Source organism: Heliconius melpomene, chromosome 18, assembly GCF_056956725.1.
Source record: "Heliconius melpomene rosina isolate 202511_hmr_F chromosome 18, ASM5695672v1, whole genome shotgun sequence".
NCBI lineage: Eukaryota > Metazoa > Arthropoda > Insecta > Lepidoptera > Nymphalidae > Heliconius > Heliconius melpomene.
In genome coordinates, this window is record NC_140406.1 from 8,850,204 (window position 1) to 8,866,221 (window position 16,018).

A 16,018-nucleotide genomic window follows, 5' to 3' on the forward strand; every position below is an offset into this window, starting at 1 on the left:
ATAGTTTTACTAGAACAAAATACAACCAAAAAGCTATGTAATGACTACATACTAATGTTACAAAAAAGTTATTTTATATGTAAAAATATACTAAAAGCTTTACTTGAAACCTTACCTATTTGCACGAAAACTATAAATTTCTAAAGTTACGACATCATTTTAAAATATTGAATAAATATTATTCTGTCATCGTCACTTAAGATGACACGTTTATATTCTGACAGAAAGGGAAGTCAAATCAAGAATAAAAGGCCAAAATAAAATTAAATATTCATTTATTTCAATGACATTCACATTTTAAAAATTAATAACTTTATTTTTCTTTCTATACATGAAATAAGTAAAATACAAACTTCGTGTAAGTCGGAATTTTAGTATTCTATTCAACTATAATATAATAAAAAATACGTTATTTACAACACAATTGGCACGGAAACGATAAATAAAGGAAATAAAATGAAATAAAACAAAAAAAAAACATTTATTTCGTAATTCTTATTCGATTGAAGGTACGTTTTGTTCGATATGTTAACTTAGAGCTTAGGTATTAGATAGTTATACCTAGAGTATTATACAAAGTATATAATAATTATATATACAGTCGCTAATTATACTAATGAAGGCACCAGATTGAGGTCGGTGGAGGTTAACTGGAACATACAAGAATACTAATAAATAATGTGTAAATAAAAAGAATTCATATAATAATTATAAAAACCATTTATTTTTAAATGAAACTTATTATTACAGACTTACTGAGATGCTAACAACACCTCTGTAATAATAGGACGTAGCTTGGCTTAATGGTCAGAGCGCTTGAACAGTTACCAAGAGGCCCGAGTTGAATTTTTATACGTTTTTCAAAAAAGTGAAATATTATATATTTTATATTTTCTTTAGATATTAAATATGCTATTTAAATATAAATATATTCTATTAAAAATAAATGTTACCCACATAATATGCACGTTAGTTATATCACTATACATCCGTGCTCCAAACTATCGCATTTGTACCCAACGCACAAGATGGACAATTCTGAAATTTAATATTTAAATTAATTTTTTAATATAAAACATTTTTTTTAAATAATTTGTTAACTTAATGTAGCTTCTATAAAAAATAACATGTATCAATAAAAAACTTACAACAATACTTTCTATCGCGTTCGCTAATTGCTCCTCCATGATTTTTACATCGCCATGCTCCAAAACTTCCTGTTAAAAATTTTAAATATTACTTTAACTTATAAAATACATGAAAATCTAATTCTTTGGTATTTACATATGTTGCGGTATATAGCAGGGAGATAAACAGAGAGAACATAGTATCAAAACAGTCTGTTCTCTACTACTTGATTGAATTCAAGATTTGACAAGAATATACACAAACGTGTATAATGGCGGAACTTAACGCCACGTTTTGTCTTTGCCAGATCCGGAAAATGGAAGTAATTCATACCCTCTCATAGAAATCCATCCCATTTTCTATAACTAATACTGCGCAATCAATTGCAAACCTCCTGGCAGTCCCCGACGACGCCGCGAAGCGCGGGCGCGGCGGCGCAAAGGCGCGCGGCGGCGCAGGCGCAGCTCACGGAGGCGAGACGCGCGGCGCCGCGCACCACGCCCGCGTTGCCCACACTCCCCCCTGACAGAGACGGCATGCACAGCGCGCGCTGCCAGTCCTAAATATACCATTTTGTGTTTATTTTTGTGTATCTTTACATTTATTATGATTTTTTTAATATAGAACGTGTATTATGGTAACGTATTGTTTTTAACCCCACTTATACCAGGGTACGCAGAAGAAATCTATTATTAAATGAATATTTGATTATTAAATGAATATTTGTAAACACGTGTGCTTGTCTTTCATGACTCTATGAATGAATGAATATTTTGAGGGGTTTAATGTGCTTTTGTAAACATAAAATACATGTCCATAACCATTTTTTTATTTTTCTAACAGTAATTAACTATAAAAGTATTTCGAATTAAAAAGTTACAGCATGAGAGTACATTTATAACAAATGCTTTATTTTCAGAATTTGCATTCTAGCAATCCTTTTAGATTTTCATCATAAAAACAAAGACAAAATCTAAATAAAATTATAAAACCGGTAAAATTTAGTTGTTCCACAACCAACATAATTAGTCAATTAGACACATAACTAACGCAATTATAAAATTTTAGTCACAAAAAAATTTAAAAAAAATCACTTACCTCGCTATCAGTTTTCGCGTCGGCATCACCTATAGATCTAATTAATTCCTTAGATATGGCCATTAGAAGATAATTAGTAATTTTAGCTTTATTCTCCTCAGTCACTTTACCGTTGACCGGCATTATTTCCTTACATAGTTTAGTTAAATCGTCATCTACCGTGTTATGTATTCTATCGAACAAATCCTCTATCAACTGACTGACTAACTGATTCCTTAGCGCTGGACAAGAGCAATGGGACTCAGTTATATAGCTCATGCTATGATGCATTCTGTTATAATCACTTTTTTTTGGTATAGCTGTATATATGGAATATCCTTCGCCTACGTATTCGGTTTTATCTGGCTTCAAGTCAAAACGACTTGCGTTAAAACTCTGTCGCATTTCGCTGCGTAACTCCTCGAGTTCCTCCGTTTTTATTGATAATTCGTGACTGATAGTTTTCATTTTATCGTCGCATTTCCTTTTGCATTGGCTTAGAGCTTTTTGGGTTAACGTTAGCTGCTTTTCTAATGATTCGACCTAAAAATAATGTCTTCTTAGTTTCGTTTCGTGTTTCTAAGCCTTTTAAATCCCATGCAATATATATTTACACGACGCCATACAATCAAAACACGCGGTGGTACATGCACTGTCTTCGTGAACCGATATTTTTTGTATACACAATTTCGTTTCAAACACAATATAAAGCGTTTATTTAAAACTTTCGACATAAAATATTTATTTATTATGGATAATTATTTTACCTTTTTGTTCTTTAGTCATATAAAATTTAATTTTATGTCAAAAGTTTTTAAAGCATATATAGTCCCCGAATAATTTAAATCAACTAAAACAAATACCATATTAAACTAAACTACAAAGCAACTACGCCCATATCTAGAAGCACAAACTTATATGAAAATAATCAAGTAAATAACCAAAAAATAAGTTATAATATTCATATAATTTAAGCTTAAACTTAAAACTTTTTTAGAAAATATATAAAATATAACGTATTGTTTAGAATACGTTTTAAAAAAGATATTTTTTCTCTCCAAAGTGTCGAATAGTATTATAAAAATGTAAAATAATAAGATAAGCATTTTTCCATATATTAAGTACCCAAATATGTGTGTATAGTGGAGACTTGCAAATTAAATAACTCTATATACAGCAAAAAACCTCAAAACAATTACTAAATTTACATTTATATAGAAATATTGATTTAACAACTTTAATTCATTTATTTCAAAACGTATTTATTTTATTTAAATAAATACGACTAACAAAGTTGGAATAATCGAGTCTCCATTATACAAAAAATATTTAGTTAAAAAAAAATCAAACACCCCGAAAAATTATATATCCCATTATAAAAAAAATCTAAACAGATTCCATATATCCAAAACCCATGAAAACCCAAAAATAACCAATACTATTATTAATAATGTATATTATTATTATTTTTATTAATATATAAATAAGCTTACCTCTTCCTTCAATTCGCTATTAGTAACTTCTAATTCTTGATTGTTCTTACAAGCCCTAGAGAGTTCTTTCCTTATATATTCCAAGTCACCCATGAATTTATTTTCAGTCTTTTTGGTCATATCTCGTTGACTTGTTAGATCTTCATCCATTTGTTTGTTGCTTTTGCGTAATTGATCGATTTCCTTCTGTAAATGAATATAAACATTTTTTTTTCTATATTACTGTACTTTATTTAAATATTGTATATCTACAATTTATTTACTTTTACAGTATTTTTTTAAGTATCCAGAAATAATGTGTTAATATGAATTACTGAGAGAATCCTCTGACTAGATTGAATATAGGTTGTAAAACGGATGTTTAAAATAACAAAAAAATATAAGTTTTTCTTTATCTCTATGATAAACTGAAAATATTAAAAATAAAAATTATTTCTTAAATTAACTTAGAACATACAATCTTTGCATTGTACATAGACACTAATTCCCTACTACGACATTATTCATTTACTTTATTCATTATACATTCCCTATTTCACGTCAAAAGTATCAATAAATTTAACAGAAATAAGAATTAAATTCTCAACTTATTATATTTTAATTTTAATTTGTATTTTACCTTAAATCTACTCTCGAGGTCTTTAACAGCGGCCTCTGCTTTCTTAGCTTCAGAATCGGCCTTTCCAAACATGGTGTTCAAATTACTATTTTGTATTTTAAGTGTTTTAGCATCTCTTTCAGCCTTTTCTAAAGCTATCCTCATTCCTGATTCGGATTCTTCAATTTCCCGCAGTTTTTTCTTTAGAGGCTCGAAACAGTTCTTCCATTGATCTCTTTCTGTTTCTAGTTTCTTTACCTGAAAAATAAAACCACATTTTTTATATTTTTAAAGGTTTATTCCACAATTAGAAGAATAATACTTGTTTAGAAAATGTATAACAGCTCTAAGCTGGTACTTTTATTATTAAAATTATTGAACTAATAATATGTTGATTTTGGTTTTAACTCACCTTCCCCTTCAACAGAGTTTCATTCTGTACCGCTTCATCGATCTTCTTCTTGTATCCACTTTCCATTTCCGCCCACATGTCGTCAGCTTGCGTTAACATTTCCAAGTAAGCCGCCTCCCTCCTCTCTAGTTCTGCTATCCTGGTGTTTAGTTCTTGTTCCGTTGATAATAGCGCTTGGATCCTGGCTTTGGTTAGAGGATCTATTGGGAGCTGTTGGAAGATGTTATTTTTTATTTAATTTGTGTGTATTTTAAGTTTTATTTGATAGTAATAACAACTTATGATATATTAGCAACCAGATCGCTGCTTCGCCCGTAGCATTCTTTGTACCTATATAGCGAAGTTAGTAAAGGGATCTACGTATAAACTATTTTCATTTGCTCACTCTGATAAAATATACCGCGGCGTTAAGTTCCGCCACCATCACGAAATCTTGACACTTTGTGTAATTTTTCCTTCTCTAATATGCGGAATAAAAGATAAAGTTAAAAAAAAAATGCTCAAATGACCGAAAATACAAAATTACCATAAGTTACGTAATTACATAAGAACAATAAAACTAATATACACAAAGCCCAACATTAAATACTTAAATGATAATTAAAAAATAACTCAACCAAAACAAAACTATCTGTCAAATGTTCAACAAAACTACTGAGACATTAAGAAAAATCACGAAACGACTCAAGCAGTCAATTGAAATAAAAATTATAAATTTATTACGATATTGCGGTTTAAGAATAAAATGAAGAAGAAAGAAAAAAATATAATTTATTATTGAAATTATAGAAATTGTTCACGGCCTATAATTTTCTAGATAACGAGTAACACGCTCTGTTTACTTTGTATTAATTTTCTTTTATTTGTTTTATTTGCGTCATAGGAAGCTATGATCTCATGAGATGTGTCAGTATGACTTGTATATTATAATAATATATGTATATTATTTATTATTATTATTTCTTTATAATAATTATGACTATATGTATAAATAAAAAAATATATTTCATAAAAGTCCTACTAGCGTAATGGCACAGCGTCTGGCTGTAAACACGGCGGTTGTGGGTTCCATGCCGATTGGGGGAGTTGAATTATTTTTATTTTCTCGGTCTGGTAAAGCGCAGCGTTAAGTTCCGTCACTCAACATGAAACGTCTCAAATATTGGGCGGTTTCCCTTGCCTACCCTGCTATATACCGGGTACAATATGATGGTAAGAACATATTAATGTACCTGTGTATAAATAATAACATAAAAGTGTATAAACAAGTACATAGTTACATACTATAAAATTTTTATTCGTAGAGCTAAATATAAATAATAATATTGTATTACGTTGTATAAAATTATTATTCATAATTGCTACTCACTATTATATATATTTTTATAATCCATAATTTATATAAACTAAATTAATATTCATCCATTTCGTATATACCTATGTTAGGTAGAGAAAAAGAAAACTATAGTGTCAAGACACTCCATCCCTGCGAATCTGACCCTGCGAGACTTTTAAATGTCATCATTCACTTAAATGTGAATCTTATCCACATCGCAGCCTCACATTAGGTATCTGGAGACCTACTGTTAAGCCACCAGATTCCATGTTCCATGAATAAATAAAACTACAAAATACCTGTCCATTTTGCTTTTCAATCTTTATCTTATCTTCTAATTGTTCTATCTTCCCCTCAATTTTATCTTTTTTAATTTCAGCACCATTGACGGCCGCGAACATTTGTCGTTTGGCAATAGCTAATTCTTCTTCAAGACTCTTGACTTTATCTTCTAGAACTTTCTTTACTTCTGACGATTGCCTGTGTACTTCTTTACGTTCTGATATTAATCTGAAATAATATACAGTAAGTAAATGTTAAGTTACATTATAGAATTTAAAAAAAATATCTTCGAGTTTACCAGAAGGGAATAGAGAAAATAATTTATTTTCCGTGTGATAATCGAATCTAAAACCATCGTGTGACTGTGAAAATCACACACTATCTTTTTACGTCTTTAATTTAAATATTTTTAATAAGTTTATCACAATTACTTAATATTCAAAGACAGATATTTAAACTACGGGAACAATATAATTCATTTTCGAGTTAAATTGGAAATAAATGTAAATATATAATAGGTATATAGATTATATAATGGTTTTTATATAACAATTTAACTCACTTATTAACTTGCATTTGCAATTCAGTGATACGAGGTAAGAAAGAATTCTGCAATGGAACGATGCTGCAGTCTTTTTCCTTTATCTGCGTGATGGCCGTCTTTGTATCGGGCGGGAGAGGCGATATGCGGTTTATTAAAGCTTTCTGCAAAAATAAAAACTATAATATAAATATATAATTTTATGTATTTTATTTAATATTAGGATAATTATAACTATTTTCTTTTATTTGTCATTTACTTATAGAAAATTTTGTCAAATTAAAATTGCAACAAACATTAATATTTTTCACATTAAAAATAACTACTTACTTGAGTCCCACAACTAACAGAAGCACCGACCGTACGCAAAACGTTCCAAGCTATTAAAGCTGGTACAGCTCGCTCTAAGCTCTGCAATCTGGTTAGTAATTCGTTCTGAAAACAAATATTATTATTATTAATATTTTCAGAAAATAAAAACATATGTTTGTTTTTTTTTTTTGTTAAATTTTTAGGGGTTTTTTATTCCGTATATACAGTGGGAACATAAGGAAAGCTTTATATTCTTCCTAGAGCGAGAAAAGGATTTTACTTAGTTTCCCCAAGTAGGAATCAAACCCCCAGTGTTCTCTAATATAAAAAAAAACCCTTCCTGTTTATCTATCCTAAAATACACAAATATCATACAAAAAATAAATTAAAATACCTCTTTAGCCTTCAAAGCGCAGTCCCTAGCCGCCAGCTCTGCAGCTAGTCGTTCAGCGTGCGCACGTGAACACTCACGCTGCTCCGTCATGTCTCTCAACTGGGCGGAACATAGCTCATAGTCCATTTCTAATCTGAAATTTTAAATATATATTTATATGGATAAGAATCTATAGTAATAAAGCTGTACGATTCACTCGAGGATCAAATATATTACAAAGAGCAGAAGTTCTACATTCAATATAATTCAGAACACACAAATGTAAATAATGTAAAAATAAATTAAAGCATTACTTACTGCTGCCAATGTAAGCGGGTATCATTCTCTATTTCCTCTAACTCGCAACAATCCTCCTCGAGCCTCTCGTATTTGTCTTGAAGTTCTAATAGTTCTGATTCTAGGTCCTGAAAAATATTTATTAAATTTAATTATTTAATTTAAATAATGATCACAATATACGCATATGTTTTATAGTTTTTTTTATTTTCTATATAAATAATGATCGTTCATATTGTTTATTTAACTAAAGCAATCTTAATAAAATTATAAACTTTCCGCCAAGTGAAATAATAGTAAAAACTTCTTTAGTGGTGGTGATGGTCTAACCATTAAGCATATATAAAATTTAGTTTGTCATCATCAAAGCCACATAATACTTACTTGTATCCGATTCTCAAGCAAGAATTCCTTTTGCAACCTCTGAGCTAATTTCGACTCTTTAACGTCCTGCGCCGCTTCATATATCGATATTTTGCCTTCCAAAAACTTTAGCCTCCTCTCGTAATACTGTTTATGTTTCTTCCCCAATTTAACGCATTTACACTCTAAACTATCAACATCGCTGAGATTCCTATTCCTAACGCCTTGTTTCTCCAATTTCTCCCTAATACTATTCAGTCGTTGAATTTCAGTGTTCAATTCACTAGTGAATTCGAAAGCTTCCTCTGTTTGTGTACATCTAGTTTCAGTTTCGACGCCCTCGAATATACCACTCTCTTGTAATATGTTATTTGGTTTTCTTTCCTCGCAAAGGCTTTCTAAGGAGTCTGATTTGTAGCCTTTTTGTTGGTACGGGGTGACAGTCGCGATCGCTTTATGAGTTTTGTGCGATGGGATGTCGATGTCGGATTTTAGTCTCAAATCACATATTCTTTTCGGTTTCGCCTGAAAACAGTAAATTTATTGTTGTTGTGACATGTTTGATGTTTGTGTATGATAACTGCATTGAAGTTCTGTCATTATTGTTTTTATTTTTAATTAATATTAAAAATCATCGTTTCGGAAAAGATCGAACTTACATACGTCTAGTTTCGAGATAATGGTAATTAAACGATAAAACAAACCAAATCTAAGAATAATGTTATTAAAAATTTACCTAATGTTCGTAAATTACACATATATTTTTTTCTACTATGAACTACTAAGTAACGAAATATTATAAGCAATTCATGCTTTGGCAAGATTTTTAAAAACAAACACATGTACGAGTATGTATAAGTAACATAATGAGAACGTAACAGAACATTTAGATAACGCAATTGAGGCCTTCGCCTTAATTAAATTAAATGTAAAACTCATAAATTACTAGCATAATAAAAAACAAATTAGTTTTTACCTGATAGCATTCATCTTCACTAACAGAACTGCTCAATGCTTGGAAATTGTAGAGCATCATCAAAACCTGTTCCAGGCAGCTCCTGTCTTCCGCCGACGCCGCATTTAAGATCATTTGTTCCAAATGTTCCTTCATAGGATTGCTCTTTAATGAGTCACTAGTTTCCGAGTTCCTATCAATATTATCCGATAGAATTTGGGCTTTAGCGAACTCATCCTTAAACTCTTCTTGGGAGATATGCCGTCGTGGATTGCAGGGGCTGCTTGGTGTGTGTGGGGACTTGTAGCCGGAGTCCATTCGTTTGAATTCGGGCGACGCTGAGTCTTTTATACGGGACCCAGGGGACACGCAGCCAGAATCAGAGTCTGTTAGGGTATCCCTAGCACCCTAGAAAGTGAGAATTATTTCGATTACTTTTTTTGCTATTTATTATGTCATCGCTTAATAATATGTATGTTTAAAACTTATATATAATACGCTGGTTTATGTTTTTATCATTTATCAACAACTGAATATTCAATACCGCTATTACATGAAGAAATTTTGCATATTATCAAATATTACGAACATAACGTGTAAAGGAAAGGTGCCTTACAATATAAATTATACGCCACTTATAAGCACCTTTATCCATTGTTACATAAATTTAACAACCACGTATTATTAGGTTAAACTTCAAACATTAAATGACGAGATAATCTGTTTTCGGCACGAGGTGCGTGGGCGACTCTATGTATGGTGGTGGCTATCCATCCCACATCTATGAAAACCTATATAAGGTTTTGTTATGAGTGGTATTAGAATTAAGGTAATTTGGTTATGTATACAAATGTTACAAAAGAGCAGTTCGTTCTTGTTAGATATAGATCTAAAATCTCTTATGGCTGAGGCTGGATGCATAAAAACAGTATAGCGGTGCGCAGGCGCACGCATTGAGAATGAAATCGTTTGTTTTTAACGCAATATAACAATTAACTAACTGATGAAATGTTATTTATTGCAATGATTGTACATTAATTAAATAGCTATCCAATTGCTGTAAATCATTAAGTTTCCTTTAGTTTTTAAGTCTTCCTTTAGTTAAACTATTTTTTTAATAAACTTTAAAAAATATTAAATATATAAACGATTTATGTACAAATGTTATTTTTAAATAAACTATATGTTTATAGTTACCGGTAAAATACTAATCAATAAATAAATAATGAATAACACATTAAAATACGTTATTGGAAACACTATTAAGGCATCCACCATTCCACAATTAACCACCACTCGATTACACATCACTAGGTATTTGTAACGCGACAGCCATAGCAATGCATAATCTTATTGCCATATAATCATGACTTTAAAAAGCTGAATTTCTGCTCAAAATCTCTTAGACAGAAAGAATAAAGTAATTATTTTGCTCTCTTTTCGTCTGTATTTATTATTATAGTAACTATGAAGACCTGTTGACCTATTTATTACTTAGCTAACAGATACCTACTGAAGTTATTCAGAAAAATATATTACAGTATTAAACAAAACCTAATAAAAATATTAAAATAACTTCTTACATAAGATTTTTTTAACAATTACGGAATTGAATGTAAATCTGCATGTAATGTGGGCATTACGCATAAAAATTCTTTCATAAGACAACATTCATTCATAGATATATGAATACCTACATATGACACAAGAACTAAGGTTCTGAGTATTAGATACGCATTACGGTACACTCAGTACATAAATAGACTTTAATTGCGTACAAACGGAAAGGAAAGAGGAAATGGTAGCGTCCAAATCCGTACTGTTTTATGACGTCATTTGTAAGGAAATGTATAAGAGGCTTTTATAAATTAAGTTAAACCACTCGTGTTAATATAAATTTATAAAAAAAATACATTAACATTTTGTATGGTTTTTATATACACACATAGTACAAAGTAAGAAAAATAAAGATAATAAATTTAATAGACGATATAGCTAACAAGATTTTCCTGCGACCTTGTAAAAATATCCTTTCGTTTCTATTAAATATGCTAAGATTCTCAAACGTGACCTCTGCTAGACAAGTAAACAAACGAAGTATAGTTACTTATATATTTATATATACGACATTCCTTTGTACTACATAGCCTTGTTCCTGATTTATTCCTTAAAAAAAATACTTAAAATATAACTAGCAGCAATTTCATATTGTCAATTTATTTCTTTTAATATCGATTTTATTTATGTGCATAAGTATTTCAATAAAATTTTGAAATATTTTGAATATATTTATTTTGATTAAAATATTTTTCTATACTTCAATGATATATCTACTACTAAGAGCAAATGAATTCACGTTATGTCAATATAAATTTTCCAATATATCCAACACAAAAAATCCATTAAATATTATATTACTAACAAATTTGCACATGATTGTAATTTTGTAAAGTTGGCATTACTTGAAATATCAATATATCATACGTACTATATCAATAGGCGTGTCACATGTTTGTTTACATCACTAGAAGGCTTAATGTTAATAGTAAATTACTGTATCGAGGCTAAGTGCTGGCATACAATTATTTCATACATTATTTAACACTTAAACAGGTTATAGGAATAATTAAAGACATTAACTATAATAATAACGTAAAAACAAAATTTGAAAGTGTAAACAGAAAATGTATTGTCAAACGCCATCATAGCAAAGTCGAGATATATATGGATGAGCGCGATGGTTTTAGATTCATATCACACTCGGTAGAATTCATTATTTCAAACAAAATAATACAATTTTATTAGACACTTGCAATAAAAGTAAAGTGCAACGTTAATTTCCGCCACTTAAGCAATATCTTGAATTTGCCAATAGCTTATACCTTTGCTTATCTTGCTATGTAATATTAATATAATTTTCTGTAACTAATTTATTTTCTTATTCATTATTTAAAGGATAACTTCATTAATTAACACAAAATATTATTTTCATCAATATACTATATATACCATAATAGCAATAAACAAATTCCACAGGCAATTCACGCCCATAAAAGGTTTAAGGAGTCAGAAATAAGATATGCAAGTTTTACAGGAAGTTTGCATGACGAATGCTTTAGTACTTTAGTTTGTTTCGTATTGCTATTACACTGCACCTGTAGCTCACACCTAACCTAACGTCTACGTAATATGTTATAATTACATACAATTATAAAGTATATCGAACTAAATTACCGCACATATCTTGTTTGGCAAGTTTTTTTATATTTCTAATACTAATTAGCTATAGCTGACAAATAATTATGTATTTCGTCACCTCTAAGCCAGTTATGTTAGCGCCATTATAATTGATAAATAATAGCTTAAATCACTTCTGGCAACAACTTATCGCTTGGTTGGATAAAGCCTTCAAATTGGAGGTTGATTTACACGAAACTGTTATTTAAAATAAAAAGGAAGATTAAAACGACAATTTTCAGAAGTGTTTCGTTTTATAATCGTTAATTTACTCTATTGTTTTGTGCCTATAAAAAATATTTAATATAACTCACCGTTATCGTAAAAATGATCCTTTAGCTTAAAACAAAGCACATATCTTTGAACTTAATCACAAGTATTGGAACACAATCACAATCACTAACTCCAAACTCGAGCACAATCATATACACATCACTTATACGATCTAGTACTTACAATTTAAAACTATTATAGCGAAATGTAGAGCACTTACCTTTTTTAAATAATAACAGTACGGCCGATGTGTCGTGGCTACTAAAATTACACTTTCTGAACTTTTGCGCATAATCAAAAGTAAATAATCCTAAAATCAAATCTGCACTAATTAGGTACAGTTAGATTCAATAAGCTTATTGTGAATATTGTGTATAAATAATTAATTTTAATTAATTCGGAAAGAAAATAATCAACGATAAGAAAAATCCCTAATAACAAATCTGCGCAACCATCTACAGCTATCTTCAGGGCAGCCACGACGGCCGTACTGTATACATACATAAAGATTTTAAATAATTAAGGTTGTATTAGGATGTAATACCATAATCCTCACCTTGTCCGGGCTGGCGTCCTCCAGCTCGAGCAGCCTGAACTCCATGAGCTCGAGTTGGTCGCGCGCGTCCCGCAACGCGTCCGACAGCCGCGTGCACTCGCGCGCCGCTGACGCCGCCCGCTCCGCCGCGGTACGGCATTGCCCGCACGACTGTTGCCATTAGTTTTGATTTTAGTGGATTGTCAAGGTTCACCTTTCTAATTGCTTATATTTAGTTATACTTAAGGTAATAATTGGCTATAATATGGAAGTTCTATTGTAGCGAGGCTGATATGTATCACGATGGCTGTGGATTCAATTTAACATGGGGTACTATTATGTTCATAAGGGTCCCCATGTTAGTTACGATATCGTCAAGTAGAAAATGATGTCATTACAAAATTATAAATTACGAAATAACCTATCTGAAAAACAACACATCTGAACATCATTCTTAAATCAATAACATCGAGATAATCTATTAATACTATCATATTATTTTATAAAAAATTAAAATAAAATAAAACCTATAACTAAATAGAGCAACTATCTATATAAAGTAAGCCCAAGTGCGCATATATCATTGTTACCCTACAAAACAATGGAGTGACGCAAGAAGCAAGCGCCAACAGTTTAGTGGGTGACATGTTAGTATCGCAATAATGATATTTACGCTGACGGCTGACTTGTGTACGCGATGCTCTCATGATGCACCAAGGCCACGGCTCCGAATTCCTTAGGTACCTTTACTAATGAAATGACTAACTATAAGAATTACCTATTTTAACTATCAGAAAATAATCATGGCGTAATTGAGAAATGTTTGAATTTGCTTGATAGTTGTAGATTCGAGTTAAGGCAAATGCCACAGTGGGGCAGCATATAACCGCTATAGTACTATAGTGTTCGACATCCCTTCTCGTATTATGATAATATTTAAATAACTTAGGTTGTCCTGCTTCAATAGTCAAAGCACAGCTATAATTTCCGCCATTCAGGCAGTGCCTCGAAAATTGGGCGGAAAATTCACAAGATTCATTTGCCTACCTCTGCTCTGCAGGAAAAAGCGTGATTAAAAATAATTCCTCATATTTAAAATATTTTCGTTTTCCTACTCTAGTGCAATAAAATTCAATATATCATAAAGAATAGAGAGTTTAAAGCGCGTTGAAGCAAGAAATACCAGCATTTTAGTGTATGAGGTTAGTATCGCAATATTGATATTTGCACTGACGTATGTCATTACGATGCTCTTACAGTGCATCAAGGCCGCTGTTTCGAATTCCTTACTTCTTTACAAATTAAATGTGTAAATAAACACTTTATTCCGACTTTTTACGAAATTTCGCATATCTAATAGTATCTATTTGGGCGCTATTATAACCCAATTGGGTAATTGGTAACTTGATTGTTGTAGAGTTAAAGTACTACTCTGAGAAAAGTGTTTTTTTTTCGGTTTAGGTTGTATATTGAATTTAACTACTTATTTTTAATTATCTCTATATTCATATTATTCATACGAGTATATTTCCACTTAAGATAAGCGTAAGTGTTATAAACGATATTTAAAATAATACAATAAACTGTAACGAAAGGAAAATATTAGTAAATATTCATATGCAAATAACATAAGAGTTTATATAATTATTTTGTGAATGTAGCGCGTCTTTTAACATTTGCAATTCGCGTTTCTCTTTAATTGATGCTTCATGTATTTCTAAACATATGGACCGTTTATTTTGAAAGTGGTGTAAGTCCATTTTCTTTTGTTTCGAGAAAATTAAAGGTTAGTATGTCGATGATTATGCAATTTCATTTACCGACCGATTTTAAGTTGTTCAAAATGTGGGTTTTTTTTTTGAGAAATTAAACACGGACTAGTTATATATAAAAAAAATACATTAAATTAAGCATGAATTACGTGATAGCTCATTTTTCTCAAAAATGGACTTACACCACTTTCAAAATAAACGGTCCATATGCTGTTCTATTCGTGTTCAATTATTTATCAATTAGAAACATGTAGTACAGTTATAAAAATATAACCTAAAAAAACTTACCTACTTGTAAAACACATTCATTTCTAAAAAAAAATACTTTAAATATCAATAGTTGCAAAAAAAATTGTACCTACACTACTAATACCTGCGTCTTTGATAAGCAATTTGCCGCTATTTATATTGTACGAAATCTAAAGATGGCGCCATGTATCATTTCTTTATTTCTTGTTGACATAAGTTGGATAATAATGCAGCCAAAATATATTATTTCAATTTTTTTTAATTATTTCACACTTAGTACAATTTATTTAATGTGTCTAGCATTTAGACGATTTCCAAGAGACGCAAGTCAGAGTATAGAATTTTTTAAAGTATTGACTAAAACATATTAATAATTAATATTCTTGTTTTTTTTTTATTTTGTCCAACCATATATTATATGGCTATGGTATACTTACCCACATTTCGTTGAGCGGTTGAGGGGAGAGTGAGGCGGGCGCGGAAGACACCGCCGAGTCTTCGTCCGACGGGGCCTCCTGAAAAATACGAATTTCGTAAATTATAAATTAAAAATAAATAAATTTATATTTAAAATATTAGAGGCCCCTATGGCGCAGCAGCACCGTCCGATTGTAAGCGCGATGGTTATTGGTTCGATTCTTAATTATTGAAATTATTCTTACAAATATAACTTACCCTATAAAAATTTTCTTTTCTATGTTGTATGTCAGTTTTTAAATCTTCTCTATTACTCTTTTCTTTTACCTGAAACAAAAAATATGTTTTTAAACTATAAATAAAGAAAC

The 16,018-nt window shown here is 30.5% G+C and overlaps 1 protein-coding gene across 3 annotated transcripts in view; it reads right to left on the reverse strand.

Moving 5' to 3' along the window:
• Window positions 1–258: 258 nt before the first annotated feature.
• LOC146529443 (uncharacterized) overlaps window positions 259–16,018 on the reverse strand; it is a 102,308-nt gene continuing 86,548 nt past the window's right edge. For 2 of the 3 annotated variants that reach the window (XM_085202164.1, XM_085202166.1), the window contains 18 exons: window positions 15,909–15,977; window positions 15,671–15,748; window positions 13,234–13,383; window positions 9,189–9,575; window positions 8,234–8,737; window positions 7,871–7,977; window positions 7,574–7,706; window positions 7,198–7,302; window positions 6,889–7,031; window positions 6,344–6,554; window positions 4,709–4,918; window positions 4,318–4,554; window positions 3,699–3,884; window positions 2,227–2,748; window positions 1,520–1,687; window positions 1,149–1,217; window positions 958–1,038; window positions 259–650 (listed from right to left, as the gene is read on the reverse strand). In XM_085202164.1, the coding sequence (XP_085058290.1) occupies window positions 982–1,038; window positions 1,149–1,217; window positions 1,520–1,687; window positions 2,227–2,748; window positions 3,699–3,884; window positions 4,318–4,554; window positions 4,709–4,918; window positions 6,344–6,554; window positions 6,889–7,031; window positions 7,198–7,302; window positions 7,574–7,706; window positions 7,871–7,977; window positions 8,234–8,737; window positions 9,189–9,575; window positions 13,234–13,383; window positions 15,671–15,748; window positions 15,909–15,977 (3,336 nt within the window). In that variant the 3' untranslated portion in view covers window positions 259–650; window positions 958–981. The remainder of the gene's footprint in view (window positions 651–957; window positions 1,039–1,148; window positions 1,218–1,519; window positions 1,688–2,226; window positions 2,749–3,698; window positions 3,885–4,317; window positions 4,555–4,708; window positions 4,919–6,343; window positions 6,555–6,888; window positions 7,032–7,197; window positions 7,303–7,573; window positions 7,707–7,870; window positions 7,978–8,233; window positions 8,738–9,188; window positions 9,576–13,233; window positions 13,384–15,670; window positions 15,749–15,908; window positions 15,978–16,018) is intronic. The other variant, XM_085202165.1, reaches the window with a different exon arrangement.